The 18,243-nt window shown below is 43.4% G+C and overlaps 1 protein-coding gene and 1 long non-coding RNA gene across 2 annotated transcripts in view; one reads left to right on the top strand and one right to left on the bottom strand.

Moving 5' to 3' along the window:
- Positions 1-947: 947 nt before the first annotated feature.
- On the bottom strand, positions 948-17,844 carry LOC128314848 (uncharacterized). The gene is made up of 3 exons (XR_008296982.1): positions 17,601-17,844; positions 17,094-17,279; positions 948-2,240 (listed from the first exon to the last, which is right to left on the bottom strand). It is a non-coding gene; the product is annotated as an uncharacterized LOC128314848 (long non-coding RNA).
- Positions 17,838-18,243, top strand: part of COPG1 (COPI coat complex subunit gamma 1) — a 23,678-nt gene continuing 23,272 nt past the window's right edge. Inside the window, exon 1 of the mRNA XM_015075246.3 lies at positions 17,838-17,994. Coding sequence (XP_014930732.1) covers positions 17,958-17,994 — 37 coding nt within the window. The 5' untranslated portion in view covers positions 17,838-17,957. The remainder of the gene's footprint in view (positions 17,995-18,243) is intronic.

The following is an 18,243-nucleotide window of genomic DNA, read 5'->3' as shown; positions in this document are numbered from 1 at the left end:
TGGTCTGTGAGTTCCAGCCCGGCGTCGTGCTCTGTGCTGACAGCTCAGAGCCTGGAGCCTGTTTCAGATTCTGTGTCTCCCTCTCTCTCTGACCCTTCCCTATTCATGCTCTGTCTCTCTCTGTCTCAAAAATAAATAAACGTTAAGAAAAAAAAAATTGAAAAGAAGGTGTTGAACTAATACCTCACTCTTCCCACCTCTGTCAGCTCTGGCTACAGGGGATACTTCCTGACTTGGAAGGTTTTTGGAAAAACTTTGTGTGCATTGATGATGGGATAAAGCCTGCAGTCCTGCCTCCTTTCTCCCACTCCAATTGCTCCCTCTCTACCCCCCCCCCCCAGACTATTTTTCTTCATCTGAGTCCCTAAATGTCCTCATCCGTATAATGGAGCAGTGATATCTCCTTGCAGGGCAGTTCTCAGGCAGGCTACGTAGGTGGTATCATAATACAACAGGCCCTAAGTAAGCGGTGTCTGAATCATCTCCTGGAAAGCCCCCACCCTTGTGAAAACTACATTTCCCAAGCTCCCTTATCAGTAAGCTCATGGCTGGGTTCAGCCAATAGGAGATGCAAGTGGGAGATTAACAGATGGGAGGAAGGGAGAAGCCAGGGTATATCTCCCTACCTCCCACTGCTTGGGGGTGGGATAGGAGCTGATTCTTCCTCTATAGTTCTGGCTCCCTACAGGATAGCCCCTCCCTCTGTGGTCCCAGCATCCCCCAGATGTCCCCACCCATCAGTTCCCACAGATGACCCCAGCCTTTGGGCTCTGGTATCACCTCTAGTCCTAGGGGTAGGAGAGGCTTCCTGTTGTTGCTGCCGATTTCCGGGTTCCCTCATTGTCTCCTGCCTAGCTTTTCACCTCCTCCATCACCTATGTAACCAACACCTTCTACTAAATTCTGTTTTATTAATTTTTTTATTTTTTTAATGTTTATTTTTGAGAGAGAGAGAGAGAGACAGAGACAGAGAGAGACAGAGCGCGAGCAGGAGAGGGGCAGAGAGAGAGGAACACACAGAATCTACAGCAGGCTCCGGGCTCTGAGCTGTCAGCACAGAGCCCGACGTGAGGCTTGAACTAATGAACTGCGAGATCGTGACCTGAGCCAAAGCCGGACGCTTAACTGCGCCATCCAGGCATTTCGATTCTGTTTTAAATAACTACAGTGGTTTCGATTTTCCTGCCTGGAGTCTGGCTGATACAGTAATTTTTATTATTATTTTTTTAATGTTTGTTGATTTTTGAGCAAGAAAGAGAGACAGAGCACGAGCAGGAGAGGGGCAGAAAGAGTGGAAGACACAGAATCCGAAGCAGGCTCCAGGCTCTCAGCTGTCAGCACAGAGCCTGAGGCAGGGCTCAAACCCACAAACTGCGAGATCATGACCTGAGCCAAAATTGGATGCTCAACCGACTGAGCTACCCAGGTGCCCCTTGCACGGTAATTTTTTAAACTAACTATGCAGTAAAGGATTAAATCAGCAGGACTGGAGTCCTCAAACTCTGCACAGTCCAAAGAAAGGACTGGCCTTTGGTTGGCTCTGGGAGATAACCTATAAACCCTTGGAAAATCCTGCCTGATAAGACGTCTTTCTATACTCAGGGCCTTGGGTCACACCAGATAGCTTATGCTAACAATGTGACTTGGGATGAATGCCTGTTTTCATTTGCCTGGGGCCTTGGCCACGCTATTTTAGTCTGACTGACTGGGGTGGGGGAGTGGTAGCGAAGACTACATACCTGTGGCCAGTCATGCCGGTGCTCCACGCCTATACAACTGACCCTCAGTAAAAACCCTGGACACCAAGGCTCAGATGGTTAGCAACATTTGTGTGCACTGTCATACATCATCCCTGGGAGAGTCAAGCTCTGTCTGTAGGACTCCCTGGGTGAGGACAACTAGAACCACACATCTGGTCTCTGCTGGACTCTGCCTGATGCACTTTTTTCCTTTGCTGATTTTAAGCATTATTCTTTTGCTGTAATAAACTGTAACCACAAGTGTAACAGCTTTTCTGAGGTGCGTGAGTCTTTCTAGCAAATCGTGAACCTGAGGGCAGTCCTGGGGGCCTAACATACCAATTACAAAGGAAATTCTTTTTTTCACAAAGAAAATGTCTAGAGTCCCCAGAATTTAAGTAACTTACCTGAACTGAATGCAGGTTCTACTTGATTCCAAAGGCCTACCTCTGTCACGATGCCACACTGCCCCTCATAAGGACAGAGCAGTGGAGGAGAAATCTGGAAGCAGAAAGACTACTTGACTGAATATTTGAAGTAGATGGTGTTAAGGCCCCTTTGGGCTCCAATAGCTTATAAACCTATAAGTTAACAGACACCTATTGAACTCTTACATGAAGCAATTATTTGCTTGCCAGGGAGTGAGTGACTAGAGAAAGTTTGTGTGGACGAGGCCTCCTGAGCTGCACAGTGAAGGAGGGCTGGACACCAGTGAAACAGGATAGAAGCTACTGCAGAAGTCAGGGAGACAGGCAGGCGGCCAGGACTACGGGGTGATAGGGGAGAGGGAGGGACAGGGTGGATTCAAGTGACCATGCAGGAAATAGTCTATTGGAGCTCTCTGCTGGGAGCCTTGTTTTCCACCCCTCCCCTACACTGGTGGTGTGCTAGACAATCCCCTTTCCAAAAATATTGGAAAATGAAAGCCAGACATGGACATCCTCTCTGATTGCTCCCTTTCCTTTGCCTCACCCACCCACAGCAGACCATGTCGATTCTGCTTCTGAAACATTCCTATGTAGGTCCCATTCTCTCTCTCCACCTCTTCCACCTCAGCCCAGCCCAGAACTTTCTCTAACAACGAGCATTTGTTGAGCATACTTACTATGTGCCAGTTAAGTCCTATTTTACATTAATTCTCAAGCTGAAGAAGTAAGTTTTAAACTATTGCCTCAGCTAGAGTGTGGGCTTTGAGAAAGCAGAGATCTTTCCTGTCCTGTTTGTTGCTGATCCCCAAAGCCAAGCACACAGCCTGGTCCATAAGAAGGAACTCTGCATGTATTTGCCGAAGAGACAGGGAAGAATGTAGATGGATTGGATGTGACAAATGAGGGGAAAGAAGACGTCAGGATGGTTCCTGGGTTAGGCAACTGGGGTGGTGCCATTGACCAGGTGAGGAACCAAGAAGAAGGGGCAGCCAATGGGTTAGGCTGGAGACAGGGGGATGGACTGGATTAGGGAATGTGGCACTGAGAAGACACTTATTATGTTGCCCTGGTTCTGGAGCTCAGTTTTGGGTGGAAGATGTGGATTTAGGAGTGGTCGCCACATAAGTAGTAAATGGAGTCTGGGGGTAACTGAGATAACCCACGGAAGTATGTTGAGTTCTCGCTTGAGAAGACGTAGGGCAGAGCCTTAAGCAACGTCAATGTCTGATGTTGTGAGGAGAAAGCACCTAGCAAAACAGCAGCTGAAAAATTAAGTGGGAAACCAGGGCAGTGTGACCCCTCCCCCACAGAAGCCAAGGAAAAAGAGAAGGGGGTGCAATGTGGTATCTACAGGCATCATTGGGCTGGAGCGTATATGTTTTTTTTGGTCTGTCTTCTTGGCCTGCACAATATTTTAAAACATTTTGAATTAGTTGCTAAAATTTCAACTATGTATTTCTTTTTTTTTTCCCAATGCTTTTAAAAAAAGGTTTATTTTTATTTATTTTTAGAGACAGAGAGAGAGTGTGAGCAGGGGAGGGGCACAGAGAGAGGGAGAGAAGGAGAATCCCAAGCAGGCTCCATGCTGTCTGCATAGAGCCACATGCGGGGCTGGAACTAACAAAACAGGAGATCATGACCTGAGCTGAAATGAAGAGTTGGATGCTTAACCAACTGAACCGCCCAGGCGCCCCTTAAACTTTTTTTTAAGTTTACTTATTTACTTTTGAGGGGTGGGAGGGGCAGAGAGAGGGGGAGGGGGAGAGAGAGAGAGAGAGAGAGAGAGAGAGAGAGAGAGAGAGAGAGAGAGAATCCCAAGCAGGCTCCACTGTCAGCCCAGAGCTGGGCTCAATCTCACATGAGATCATGACCTGAGCTAAAATCAAGAGTCAGACACCTAACCCGACTGAGCCACCCAGATGGCCCCAAAATAAGAGTATTTCTTTTGAAATCTCTATTCTAGTTTCCCTGGGAAAAAATGGAATATGGGCCATTCTGGGCCTGAATTCCTGTATGCCAAGAGCCAGGTGCCATAAGTCATAAATGGCTGTCCTTATTAGCTGAGGTGTGAGGCCTGGCAGGTGTCATTCACCCTCTGTCCTAGTCAGCCTGAGCTGCTATAACAAAATATCATAGACTGGGTGGCTTACACTGTAGACATTTATTTCTCACAGTTCTGGAGGCTGAGAAGTCTAAGATGAAGGTGCTGACGGATTCAGTTCCTAGTGGAAGCCTGCTTCCTGGCCTGCAAATAGCCACACCTTCTTGCTGGGTGCTCACTTGGCATTTCCTTGGTTCTTATCCACGGAGAGATCTTTCTTCCTCTTCCTATAGGGCACTAATCCCATCATGAGGCTCCCAGCCTCATGACCTCATCTAAACCTCTTAATACCATCACATTTGGGATTAAGGTTCCCATATATGAATTTGGGGGGGACACAAACATTCAGCCTATGACACCATCTTAACTGCATTACTGCTTTTCTTCTAGTAGAGTTAAAAGAAAGGAGAGGTTTTCTTTTTTATTTTAAGATTTTATTTTTAAGTAATCTCTACACCCAACGTTGGGCTTAAACCTACAACTACAAGATCGAGAGCTCATGCCCTACTGACTGAGCCAGCCAGGCACCCTGAAAGGAGAGGATATCTTAAATGTATGTTTCTACTGAAAGTAGGAAAACAAAATATAGACTAAGACAGTCAAGCATTTCTTGAAAAATGGGAGGGAACATATTTCTAATTGGACATGCCTTCTCTGCCTATGAGATTTATTTTTTTGTTTTTAATTCTTAAAAAAAATTTTTAATGTTTGTTTTTGAGAGAGAGAGAGAGACAGAGTGTGATCAGAGCAGGTGCACAGAGAGCAGGAGACACAGAATCTGAAGCAGGCTCCAGGCTCTAAGCTGTCAGCACAGGGCCCTACGCAGGGCTCAAACTCACAAACTGTGAGATCATGACCTGAGCCGAAGTTGGATGCTTAACCGACTGAGCCACCCAGGCGCCCCAAGATTTCTAAGATAGTCCCCAGGGATCCTTGCCTGCTGGCGCTCATGCCCTTGTCTAATCTCCTCCCTATGAATGTGTGTGTGTGTGTGTGTGTGTGTGTGTGTGTGTGTGTGTGTATATATGATATATATCTTTATATATATCTATTATACATACACCTTTATTAAGGTGTAAAGGTATATGTATAGTATATGTATATATTATACATGTTTAAAGTGTGAGATAATATAAAATATACATACATATATATGTATATATATAAAGTATGAGATAATAAAGATATATATGTATAATTGTGATAAAAGCACATAACATAGACTTTATCATCTTAACCATTTTTATTTTTATTTATTTATTTTTCATCTTAACCATTTTTAAGCGTACAGTTCAGTAGCATTGGCTATATTCACATTGTTGTATGACAGATCTCTAGAACTTCTTCGTTTTGTAAACTGAAGCTCTATATCCACGGAACAACGTCATTTCTCCTTCATCTCAGACCCTGGTAACCACCATTCTACCTTCTGTCCTTATGATAATTTTGACTACTTTAGATGACTTATGGAAGAGGAATCATACAGCATTTGTCTTTTTGTGACTGGCTTACTTCACTTAGCATAATGTCCTCAAGGTTCATCCCTGCTGCAGCATGTGTCAGCATTTCTTTCCTCTTTTAGGCTTAATCATATTCCATTGTACGTACAGACCACGTTTTGTCTACCCATTCATCCATCAATGGATACTTGGATTGCTTCCACCTTTTGGCTATTATGACTAGTGCTGCGATAAACATTGTGTACAAATATCTCTTTTAGATCCTATATTCTGTTCTTTCGAATATATGCCCAGAAGTAGAATTACTGGATCATATGGTAATTCTGTTTTTTTTTTTTTAACTTTTTTTTTCAACGTTTTTTATTTATTTTTGGGACAGAGAGAGACAGAGCATGAACGGGGGAGGGGCAGAGAGAGAGGGAGACACAGAATCGGAAACAGGCTCCAGGCTCCGAGCCATCAGCCCAGAGCCTGATGCGGGGCTCGAACTCACGGACCGCGAGATCGTGACCTGGCTGAAGTCGGACGCTTAACCGACTGCGCCACCCAGGCGCCCCTAATTCTGTCTTTTTTGAGGAATCACCATACTGTTTTCTACAGCAATGGCACCATTTTATATTCCAGCTAGCAGTACCTAAGCGTTTCAATTCCTCCACATCTGTGCCAACACTGGTTTTTCTGGGGGATTGTTTGTTTTGGGTTTTTTGTTTGTTTGTTTTTTCTATAGTGGCCACCCCAAAGCACATGAGGTGGTATCTTACTAAACGTGTGTTGTTTTCGGCAGCTGAGTTTTGGGGTGATTTTTACGTAGCAAGAAATAAGTAATATACCATTTCGTTCTGTGAGTTCCAAGAAGGGAGTCTGGTTTCCAAAGCAGCCGAAAGGTTGAGCAAGAGAACTGAAACAAAAGCTCCCGCAGTCATCACATAACAAAGGTGGGGACCTTGGGCAGAGCAGACTCTACTCACTCGAAGGGTGGGGGTGGGGTGGGCAGGGCTGGGCAGCAGCAAGCCTGAAGGCAAAGAAGAATAAGGACAACTTTTTAAGTCGTGGTCTGTAAAATTTTTATGGCTTGTCTATGTTCTTTCCAGACAGGGTGAGATAAAGGGAAGATGGTAGTAGTCAGGAGGGTTTTATCCTTTTTTCCTTTTTAAAATAGGAAAGAATTGGTCATGTTTAAATGCCTATGGCACTTCTGGTGGGACTAGAACTGGAACCCAGCCTGAGTGGCTATCGAGCTTGCCCATTTACCAAAATGTTTTGCTTGCTTGCCTAATTCTGAAGCAAAATAAAAAACAAGACAATGTAAACCAGCAATGTTCTAATTTCATTTCCCTTGACTGGCTATTTTGAGTGTTTTTTGGGTGGTAAATATTAAAGATTTAATTATTTCGAGGATTCTCCCTCTCTCTTTCCTCTTGGTGCCCGTTTGGCTGGGTTGCAAATACATGTTCAATCTGTCTCTTGGGCAATCCAGCTCCCTACCCTTCCTTCCCTAATGCACCAAGTTTTGGTCAAGTCTCTTCCAAGCAAAGCACAATGCATATGGATAGTAGGTCCCAGATGACATTTTTTGCAAGAGACAACAAAATCACCCCTATGGCTGAACTTCCTGGGGGTTCCTGAGTCAAAGGTCCTTCACAAACTGTACCATAAACATCCTCCAGGGGGGTGCCGGAGCCAAGTCCTTGCACATGAAGTGTGTTCCTGCTTTATTCACACAAGTGTAATTTGTGTGCACTCCACCACATCATGCATGTGTATTTTAGCTGTTTAAGTAAAGACAGACTTGTTCTGGGGGCCTTCTGACTACAGAATCCCCAGACCCAGGCTCAATCCAATGTTTACTGGGCCCAGGTGTTATTGTTGACATAAAGCAGTCACGGGGGGGGGGGGGGGGGGGGGGGGGCGGGGTTGGGGAAGGCCGGGCTTCAGAGCTTATCACAGATATTCCCTTTGGATATACTGGAAGGTCATTATTCTTCCGTCTGATGGGTGAAGATGTTCTAACCCTTTCTATGCACTGTCACCAGCCGCTGATGAATCACTAATAAGTATTCAGCTACTCCACCCCTCCTGTGGATGCTTCTCCTCCTACCTCGCAGTGACAGGAAATCATCTCTCAGTAACCTTGAAGCTCTGCTACAGGTCTACTGGGCTTGCAGTTGGCTCAGGGTCCCACACTCAGAGAAGAGCAGTATGGGTGTTAATTTGTTGCTTGGGAACGAAGGGTCCCCAAGAAGCTGAGTAGTGCCCTCAGACTCCCAATCCGGGGCTCTGTCATCACACACACACACACACACACACACACACACACACACACATCACGTGCTTGCACACAGACATTGATTTGACTTGAGATGTTACATCATGATTTTCTTTTCAGGAAACCATCAGTGATCAACGTGATGTAATTTACTACAGAAAAAGAATAAATGTGGAATTGCTCAGACCAGGGCTGGAGTCTAGGCTCTGCCATTCATTCATTCGACTGCGGTGGCCGAGTTCTTACTATGGGCCGGATGCCAGGGACAGGGCAGTCAAGGAGCTGCCTTAGCAGCTAAAGGTGGAGAGATGACAATAAACAAGTGTGATGGTTAATTCTGTGTCAACTTGACTGGGTTATGGAGTGCCCAGATATCTGGTCAAATATTTTTCTGGGTATTTCTGTGAGGGTGTTTTGGAATGAGATTAATATTTAAATCAGTAGACCAAGGTGTGCCTGGGTGGCTCAGTCGGTTAGTTGTCCAATTTCGGCTCAGGTCATGATCTTGCAGTCAGTGAGTTCGAGCCCAAGAGTCGGGCTCTGTGCTGATAGCTCAGAGCCTGGAGCCTGCTTCAGATTCTGTGTCTCCTTTGCTCTGTGCCCCTCCCCTACTCACACTCTGTCTCTGTCTCAAAATTAAATAAACATTAAAAAAAATTTTTTTTAAATAAATCAGTAGACCGAGTAAAGCAGATTGTCCTCCTCAATGTGGGTAGGCCTCATCCAATCAGTTGAAGACCTGAATAAAACAAAAATGCTGAATAAGAGGGAACTACACTTGCCTGATTGCCTTCAAACTGAGGGATCAGCTTCTCTTCTGCCTTTGTATTCGAATCGAGGCATCAGCACTTCCTGAGTCTTGAGGCTACCAGTCTTTGGTTGGGAACAACGCAATCAGCTCTCCTGGTTCTCAGACCTCTGGACCCGAACTGAAACTAAATAATGGGCTCTCTTGAGTCTTCAGATTTTCAGCTCACCCTGCAGATTGTCAGACCTTCCCACTTCCATAAATGCGTGAGAAAATTCCTTACAGTAAATCAATTTCTCTTTCTCCACATGCACACACCCTGTTGTTTCTGTTTCTCTGGAGAATCCTGACAAATACAGCAAGCAAATCAATGATCGATCTGACAATGACAAACTGCTGTGAGGAAAATAAAATAAGATCGAGAAAAAGAGGAGGGTGGTACTTTAGCTATGGAGGTCAGGGCCACCTCTCTGAGGAGGTGGCCTTTCAGCTAAACCAGACTTAAAGAGCAACAGCCATGTAAAAGATGTGAGGAGATGGTTGGGCAAAGGTCCTGGGGTGGGCAGGATCCTGGAGAGCTGGAGGGACAGAAAGAATACCAGTATGGTTGGAAGGGAGCATGGTGGGAGAGGGAGGAAGTATGCAAGGCATTAGGGATTCACAGGCCGTAGGGGGGAGTTTGGATTTTGTTCCTAGTACAAGGGTAATGTTTTGGAAGATTCTAAGAAGTGTAACACTCTGGCTGCTTGCATTTCTAGCTTGCTATATGATCCTGGGCAAATGAATGTTCCTCTCTGAGCTTTAGTCTCCTGACATCATTGTGAGGATCAAATGAGATAACATAAGAGAGTAAGTTAGTACTCTGTCCCACCCAAAGAAGTGGCAGTAGAAATGTCAGTTTCCTTTCCTGGTTGTTCACTAGGGGCAGTGACTGGTAAATGTTGACACTAAAACAAGCCGGGAAAGTAGAACTGACGTGAACTTTCTGGAAGGCAGTATCGCCATATCCTTTAACAAGGGACTACCTCCCATGTGGCCCAGGAAAACAATGAGAAACAGAGACAAAATGAATACCAAAGATGTTCATCACAACGTCACTTACATAGAGGAAAGCCGGAAACAAGTAAATGTCTGAGCTAAGGGGTGGTTTAAAGACACTTTGGTACATTAAAGCTAGAGTTTTGAAGTCGCAGAGACATGGCTCTTCAAGGGCGCTCCCTGGATGACTTCTGGCAAGTCATCAAATCCTGTAAACCTCAGTTAACTTGGAAAACGGAGACAACAATAGCACCCCTGCCACCTAGGGTTGTGATACGATTACATGGAAGTGCACATGTGACCCACCACTCAGCACCTGGCACCCATCGGGCTCCAGTAGGATGTGGGATCCCTTGGGGAAAATGCAAGGACCCCAGGTCAACTTTTAAAAAGCCAAAAGCTACATACATATATAAAATCGATAGCTGTGCCTCAGATTACTTAAATTGACCTACAGATTAATGCAATTTTAATTAAAATCCCACAGGTTTGTTTGGTTTGTTTATGGCATAAGCTTCATTTGGAGGATTTCTATGGAGGAGGAGAGGCCAAGAAGAGGCAAGGCATTCTCCAAAAAGGATAATAGGGAAAGCCTTGCTCTACCAGATATTGATATCAAGACTTATTCTGAGACTATGATAACTAAGATATTGTGGAATAGACACAGGGATAGACGGATTGACAGGGATAGAGAACAGGGAGCCTAGAAACACACCCATAGAAATGGGGCTTTGATATATGACCGGATAAATAGAATATAAGTGAAAGACTGACACAGGACAAAAGTGGCAGTCCAGATCAGTATGGAAAGAAAGGATTATTCAATCAATTGTGCTGGGGCAGCTGATTATCCATACTGGAAAAAAACGAAATTGGCTTCTTGTCTCACACCATACCCAAATTTTTCAGATGAAGTCAGAAAGTAAATGTGAAAAGCAAAATTTCTTCTAAAGAAGAAAACATAAAACTATACTGTTTAATACAACAGGCACTAACCACACGTGGCTATTTTAAATTATTTTTATTTTGGAGGGCACCTGGGTGGCTCAGTCGTTTAAGTGTTGGACTCTTGATTTCGGCTCAGGTCATGATCTCACAGTTCGTGAGTTCAAGCCCTGCATCTGGCTTTGTGCTGACAGCGTGGAGCCTGCTTGGGATTTCTCTTTCTGTATCTCTGCTCCTCCCTGCTCGCATTCTCTCTCTCTCTCTCAAAAATAATAAAATAAAATAAAGAACACCTTTAAAAACATTAAATTATTTTTATTTTTTTTGTTCATTTATTTATTTTGAGAGCCAGATGCTTAACTGACTAAGCCACCCAGGCATCCCTCAAATTATTTTTAAATTAACATTAAGTAAAATGTAAAATTTAGTCTCTGGGTCACACTAGCCACATTTCAAGTGTTCAGTAGTCACATGTGGTTAGTGGCTACTGTCCTGGATATCACAGATAAAGGACATATCCATCACCACAGAAAGTCCTATGGAACAATATTTGATATAGAAGAATATCTTTCCATCCTTGGGAAAGGGAAATATTTCTCTAAAAAGACAAAAAATGCTATCCACAAAGGGAAATATTGATAATTCAATTCATTAAATATTCACACTTCTATTTATCAAAACATACCATAAAGCAAATGAAAAGATAAGTCATGGGGCACCTGGGTGGCTCAGTCGGTTAAGCATCTGACTCTTGGTTTTGGCTCAGCTCATGATCTCACAGTTTGTGAGATTGAGCCCCGTGAAGGCTCTACATTGAGAGCACAGAACATTTTTGGAATTCTCTCTCCCATCCTCTCTCCCCCCCCCCCCCCACTGCGCACATTCTCTCTCTCTCAAAAAATAAAGAAACTTAAAAAAAAAGAAAAGACATGTCAAGAACCGAGAGAAGATTATCTGTAATAAATGTAATTGACAAAGATTAGCGCTCACAAGATAAAGAGAACTCCTACATATTGGCGACCAAAAAACAACAACAAAAGACATGAATGGGTATTTCAGAGACGTTTCATAATTGTCCAATAAACAGATAAAAGATTTTCAATCTCAGGGAAAAGCAAATTAGACTTCAGTCATATTCCATTTATAGCCACTAGATAGGCAAAAACTAATTTTAACAATACTGACTTGGAGAGGATGTGGATTCATGGTGTGACTATATAAATTGGTACAACAACTTTGGGAAACAGTTGGAAATTATTTTGCAAGGTTTAATATCCTAGGCAATTCCTCTCCTTATATATATGCAAGAGGCATTCCTACATATATGCATAGAAAACAGGCACAAGAATGTTCATAGCAGCAATTTTGGGTAATAAAAAAAACCCAGAGGGGTGCCTGGGTGGCTCAGTCAGTTAAGCGTCTGGTCTGACCCTTGATTTTGGCTCAGGTCATGATCTCAGGTGTTGTGGGATCAAGCCCCACATCAGGCTCTGCACTGACATCTGCTTGGAATTCTCCCTCCCTCTCTCTCTCTCTCTCTCTCTCTCTCTCTGGCCCTCCCCTGCTCCTGCTTACTCACTCTCACTCTCTTTCTCTCTCTCTCAAAATAAATAAATAAACACTTAAAAAAAAAACCTGGAGGGGAGCCTGGGTGGCTCAGTCGGTTAAGCATCTGACTTCAGCTCAGGTCATGATCTCGCAGTTCCTGAGTTCGAGCCCCTCATTGTGCTGACAGCTCAGAGCCTGGAGCCTGCTTCAGATTCTGTGTCTCCTTCTCTCTCTGCCCCTCCCCTGCTCACACTCTGTCTCTCTATCAAACATAAATAAACATTAAAAATTTTTTAATTAAAAAAAAAAACCTGGAAACAAATTAAATGCCCAGCATTGGGAAAACAGATAAGTATGTTATGGTATATTCACAATGGAATATTATACAGCCGTGAAAAGGATAAACTACAGTTACATGACTTTAAGATAAATCTTCGATAATGCTGACTACATTAAGTCCTGGAATACTACTTATGGTGTGATACTATTTTTATAAAGCTCAAAAATAAACAAAACTTACAAAGTTCATTCTTTAAGCATGCATACATAGATGATTTTTTTTTTCAAAAGGCAGGGAAACAATACACTAAAAATTCAGGGTGTTAGTGACTTCTGGGGGGTAGGTATGGCATGATAATGTAGAGGGATTCTGGTTATTGGTGATGTTCTAGATCTGCATTTGGGAGGTGAGTTCAGGAGGGTCATTGCATTATCATGCCCCCAAACTTACACATGCATTACATAAACTCCTTTGTATGCACCAAATGTAAATAAAGATGTAATAAAAAGGGAATAGTTTTCTCCTTTTCATTTTACTTTTCTGTATTATGATTTCTTCCCCCCAAATATATATGCTTTTTTTTCCTAATCAGAAAAAAAAGAAATATATTACATTATCTGGGAAATGTCCCTTGCTAAATTCAGGAATCATTTATAAATAGAACTGTGTTAGGATACTTGGAAGAAATGGTGTAAGAAAAGCATATCTAAGAGGCTGACCAATTTCCCTGGTCATTTAATAACTATGTGTGGAGTACAAACCTTCCTGATGGTGGCTTCACCCTGAGATTTCCTTTCAGTTGATGGCTCAGAGTTCAGGAGAAGAAGCATCAGTCTTTGGCAACCTGAGAACCTAGCTGTGAATGCCAGCTCTGTCATTCAGTAGCTGTGTGTCCTTTGACAATGTACATAACTTCTCTGAGATTTGGATTCTTTGTGACTGCAAGAGCACAGTGATGTTTACTTTGAGCTTTGCTTGGGTGGGTTAAGGATAAAGTATATGAAGTGTCTGTCTTCTGGTCTGCCCGCACTTATATTGTGATCCTTCTGCCCCAATAATGATCGCACCTTATTATAGTGTAGCCCTTTACAGGTTGCAAAAGTGTGTGGGGAATTATAGTCATTATCTGATCCTGAAAAAAAGGCCTAACTTTATTAAAATAATACCTTACATGTATAGAATACTTGCTATGTTTATAAGAATAATATAATAGTGGGTGCTCAGTAAGTGCTGATGGAATAAATGAATGAATGCTTTCAAAGGCGGGTGTAACAAGAGAAAAAATAGTGGACTGCTCCTTTTGGGAATTCATTTTATAAACTTTTTTTAAGTTTTATTTATTTATATTGCGAGAGAGAGAAAGCATGCATGAGTGGGGAAGGGGCAGAGAGAGAGAGAGGGAGAGAAAGAATCACAAGCAGGCTCTGTGCTGTCAGCACAGAGCCCAACACAGGGCTCCATCTCACGGACTCAAGTCATGAGTTGAGATCAAGAGTCAGAGGCTTAGCTGACTGAGCCACCCAGGCACCCCAGAATTAATTTTATGAGGCTAGAAGCTGCCTCTAAGGCAAAGGTAGGCAGCAGGTCTGAATCTCCCTGTTAAATTGAGGGGAACTTCAGGGCAGGCCAGAGCCCTGAAGCAGCCCCTGAGTCATTGCCAGAGTCATTGCTAGAGTCTGGCAAGGGGCCTTGCACTTGTCAAAAGACCCTGGCAGGGCCTTTTCCGGCTCTTGCTTGTGAAAAACTAGAAGTAAAAAGAGAGAGTTGGTGCCACCTGGAGGGTGAAAGTAGGCAACTCAGACAAAGGCTAGAAAAATTCTTAGAATAAGACAGGTCTTTTAGTTCAGGGGTACAGGTGGGGTAGTGGTAGTAAGAATGTACCTTAAAAATAACCTGTGCTTTTTAAAAATTAAATTGTTATTGAGATAACTGTAGATTCATGAGCAGTTGTAAGAAATAATATAGAGAAATGCCAGGTGTCCTTTACCCAGTTTCCCCCAATAATAACATTTTGTGAAACCATAGTGTATAGATAAATGGAACAGAATTTAGAGTCCAGAAATAAAGCCGTACATTATTGTCAATTGATTTTTTAATTTTTTTAAATGTTTATTTATTTATTTTGAGAGAGAGAAAGAGAGATAGAGAGTGAGCAGGAGAGGGGCAGAGAGAGAGGGAGACAGAATCCTAAACAGGCTCCACACTGTCAGCACAGAGCCCGATGCAGGGCTCAAACCCACGAACTGTGAGATCATGACCAGAGTCGGGCGCTTAACTGACTGAGCCACCCAGGCACCCCAAGTGTCAATTGATTTTTGACAAAGGTCAAAACCACAATTGTCAAAGGTCAAATTGACCAAACACAATTCAATGGGTGAAAGAACAGTCTTTTTGACAAATGGTGCTGGAACAACTGGATATCCAAAAAACAAACAAACAAACAAACAAAATGAAGTTGGACCCCTATCTCACACCATATACAAAAACTAAAATGAGCCAAAGATCTAAAATTTAAGAGGTAAAACTATAAAATTCTTAGGTAATAAAACATAAGGATAAATCTTCATGACCTTGGCTTAAGCAATGATTTCTTACATATGACACCAAAAGAACAAGCAACAAAAGAAAAAATAAACTGGACCTCATTAAAAAAAAAAAAAACTTTTCATCTTCAAATGACATTGTAAAACAAGTAACAAAAAGACAAGCCACAGAATGTAAGAAAATATTTGCAAATCATATACATGATAAGGATCTAGTATCCAGAATATATAAAAATATCTTACAACTCTAGAATTAAAAAAAAAACAATTTTAAAATGAGCAAAGCATTAAAATAGACAATTCTTCAAAGTAGAATGCATACAAATGGCATGTAAGAACCAAAATATCATGAACCATTGAGGAAATGCACATCAAAACCACAATGAGATACCATTTCACACCCACTAGGATGGCTATAATCAAAAGACAATCAAAAGATCAAAAAGACAATAAGTGTTGGTGAGGATGTGGAGAAACTGAAATTGAAATTGAAATTGCTGGTGGGACTATAAAGTGGTGCTGATGCTTTGGAAAATTAACTGTTTATAATGTTAAACTGTTATCATATAACCTAGCATTTCTACTCCTAGGTATACACCCAAGAAAAACGAGAATACATGTCACATAAAAACTGGTATACAAATGTACATAGCAGCATCATTCATGAAAGCCAAAAAGTAGAAACAACCCAAATGCCTGTCAACCAATAATGCATGATAAATGAAATGTGGCATATCCATAAAATGGAATATTATTCAGCAATAAAAAAGAATGAAATACTCACTCATGCTATGACATGGCTGAACTTCAAAAACATTATGCTAAGTGAAAAAAGCCAGATACACAAAAGGCCACATATTGTATGATTCCATTTATATGAAATATCCAGAGGAGGAAAATCCACTGAGACAGAAAGTAGATTAATGGTTGGGGAAGGAAGGGGAGTGAGGAATGCAGATTGACTGCTAACAGATACCAGGTTCTTTTAGGAGTGAGGTCTGCAATTAGCGGCGATGGGTACACAATTCCAAAGACACTGAGAACCATGAGTTGTGTATTTAAAAAGGTGAATTTTAGGTAGTGTTACAGCTCAATTTTTTAAACTAGTAAAATTAATAAAACATAATATCACAACCAGTGTATTGAATATTGGTACAATCTACCAATGTTATTCATTGTTTCTCTTGTACTTTCAGTATTCTGTGTCTTTATAAAGGACTTAGCAATTATCATGAAGAATGTATATTAATATTTAAAAACAATAAAAACCGTACAATTATATATATAAGCCCTTCCTTAGAGCCCATACGATTATCTATACAAGCCCACCCCCTACAATTCTCATTCTCGGAAAGGTATTTGTAAAAATTGTACATTTTGGCCTCGGTATACGGTTTTATAGAATATTAAAACATAAAATTATATTTTAGCATATCGCCTCCCAAATCATCAGAAATATCCCTTTAGAGAGGGTGTGGAATATTTCATCGGGTAGATACACCATAATTCCCTCAACCATCTCATTTTTGCTGGTCATTTAGAATGTTTCCAGGTACTTTGCTGCACACTGCCGCAGTGAGCAACTTTATTTTCTTGAGGATGATTTCCACCAGATAAGGGGTGGGTTACTGGTTAAGGATTTTGAACATCTTTCTGGCTCTTAACAATTTCATCTTGGCTCAAGATCCCCCTCCCCTGCTTCCTCCAAGTCCCCAGCCTCCGTCTCTGCAAAGCCAGACCCTAGAGGCTGGCCCCTCCCCCTTAGTCCCCTCCTCTCGCTAAGCTGTTACCTCCTCTTTCACTTGTGGGCCTCAGCCCCAGACCCCTGCCGCTCGTGTCCACTCCTGGCTCACCAGGTCTCCTTCTCCCCCGCCCGGTTTCGGGCAGCCCCCTCCTCAGGCAAGCCGATTGCCTGCCATACGCCAGCTCTCGGCCACCCTGACTCGGGTTTGCCGTAGCCAAATGCAGTTTGGCACGCTGGCACGCACCATCCTTACCTTAGCTTCAGGGTGTCCCGCGCAGATGCCCAGGAAGACCTAAACTGTGGGTGACGTTTCGTTTTCCCCTTTCAGCCCATTCCAGCCTTCTGCGCTAGGGCGGCGCATCTAGTAGGCGCTCGATAAGTATCCAAAGTATTTTAAAAGCATATTGAAGTTCCTATGCTGGCTTTTTACTTTCGATCCCTGAAAGTTAATAAAGTACAAAACAATTTGCACCAGGATTAGATGTGATGGGGGATGGGGGTGGGCAGATAGGAATTATAAGAGAAAGTTCATGCATTCATTCAGTTAACAGGAATTGACTTGAGCACCTACTGTATGCCAACACTAACCACGACAGTGAATAAAAGACAATAAAATCGATAGTGTAAAAATACAGTGTGTTATATGGTGGTTCGAGCCAGGGAGAAAAAAAATCAGGCGAGGTAAGGAAACAAAGTGAAGCCACCCAGAAAAGGTGAAAATAGTAACAGGTAACAATTGGGTGTCTACTGAGGGCCTCACCTTCGAAAGCCCCTTTAAAATAACGCCACAACGCAGTGAGGCAGGAACGACCGCTCCCATTGCACAGATAAGGAGGACGTAAGGTGCAGAGTTGGGGTGGTCAGCCCCGAGTCTAACGCCTCCGCCCTTCCCCCCGAGTCCCCAGCCCTAGGCCCGCCCCTCCCCGGCAGGGAAAAGGTTAACGCCGGGCGCAGCGACGGAGAGTGTGCGCATGCGCAGAGCGCGTATTGCGCTTGCGCGGAGATCCGGGCGACGTGGCCGGCCGGAAGTGGTCTGTGCGGAACCGCCGCCGGACAACCCCTGCTCGCTGAACCCGGCTAGCGCAGGGCTGCTGCTTTGGGCCCCGCCGGCACCACCATGCTGAAGAAATTTGATAAGAAAGACGAGGAATCGGGTGAGAGGGCGTAGGCTTGGGGGAGGCTGGACCCTCTTACAGGCTCTCTGCACCCTCCTTGGGTGCCTCCTTCGGGGCCTCTGCCTAGACCTGAAGCCGAGACCCAGTGAGGGGCAGGGGCTTATGCCAAGGTCCGCAACTGGTCAGCGGCGGGCCTCGGAGTGCCCGAGCATGCTCCGCTGCCCCCACTCGTAAGCTCGGACCACGATTCGCTCGGTGACCTTGGGAGGGTCACTCTCCTGTGGGCCT

This window comes from Acinonyx jubatus, chromosome A2 (assembly GCF_027475565.1).
Source record: "Acinonyx jubatus isolate Ajub_Pintada_27869175 chromosome A2, VMU_Ajub_asm_v1.0, whole genome shotgun sequence".
Lineage (NCBI taxonomy): Eukaryota > Metazoa > Chordata > Mammalia > Carnivora > Felidae > Acinonyx > Acinonyx jubatus.
The sequence above is the reverse complement of the archived record's forward strand: the minus strand, read 5'-3'. Positions and strand labels throughout refer to the sequence as shown.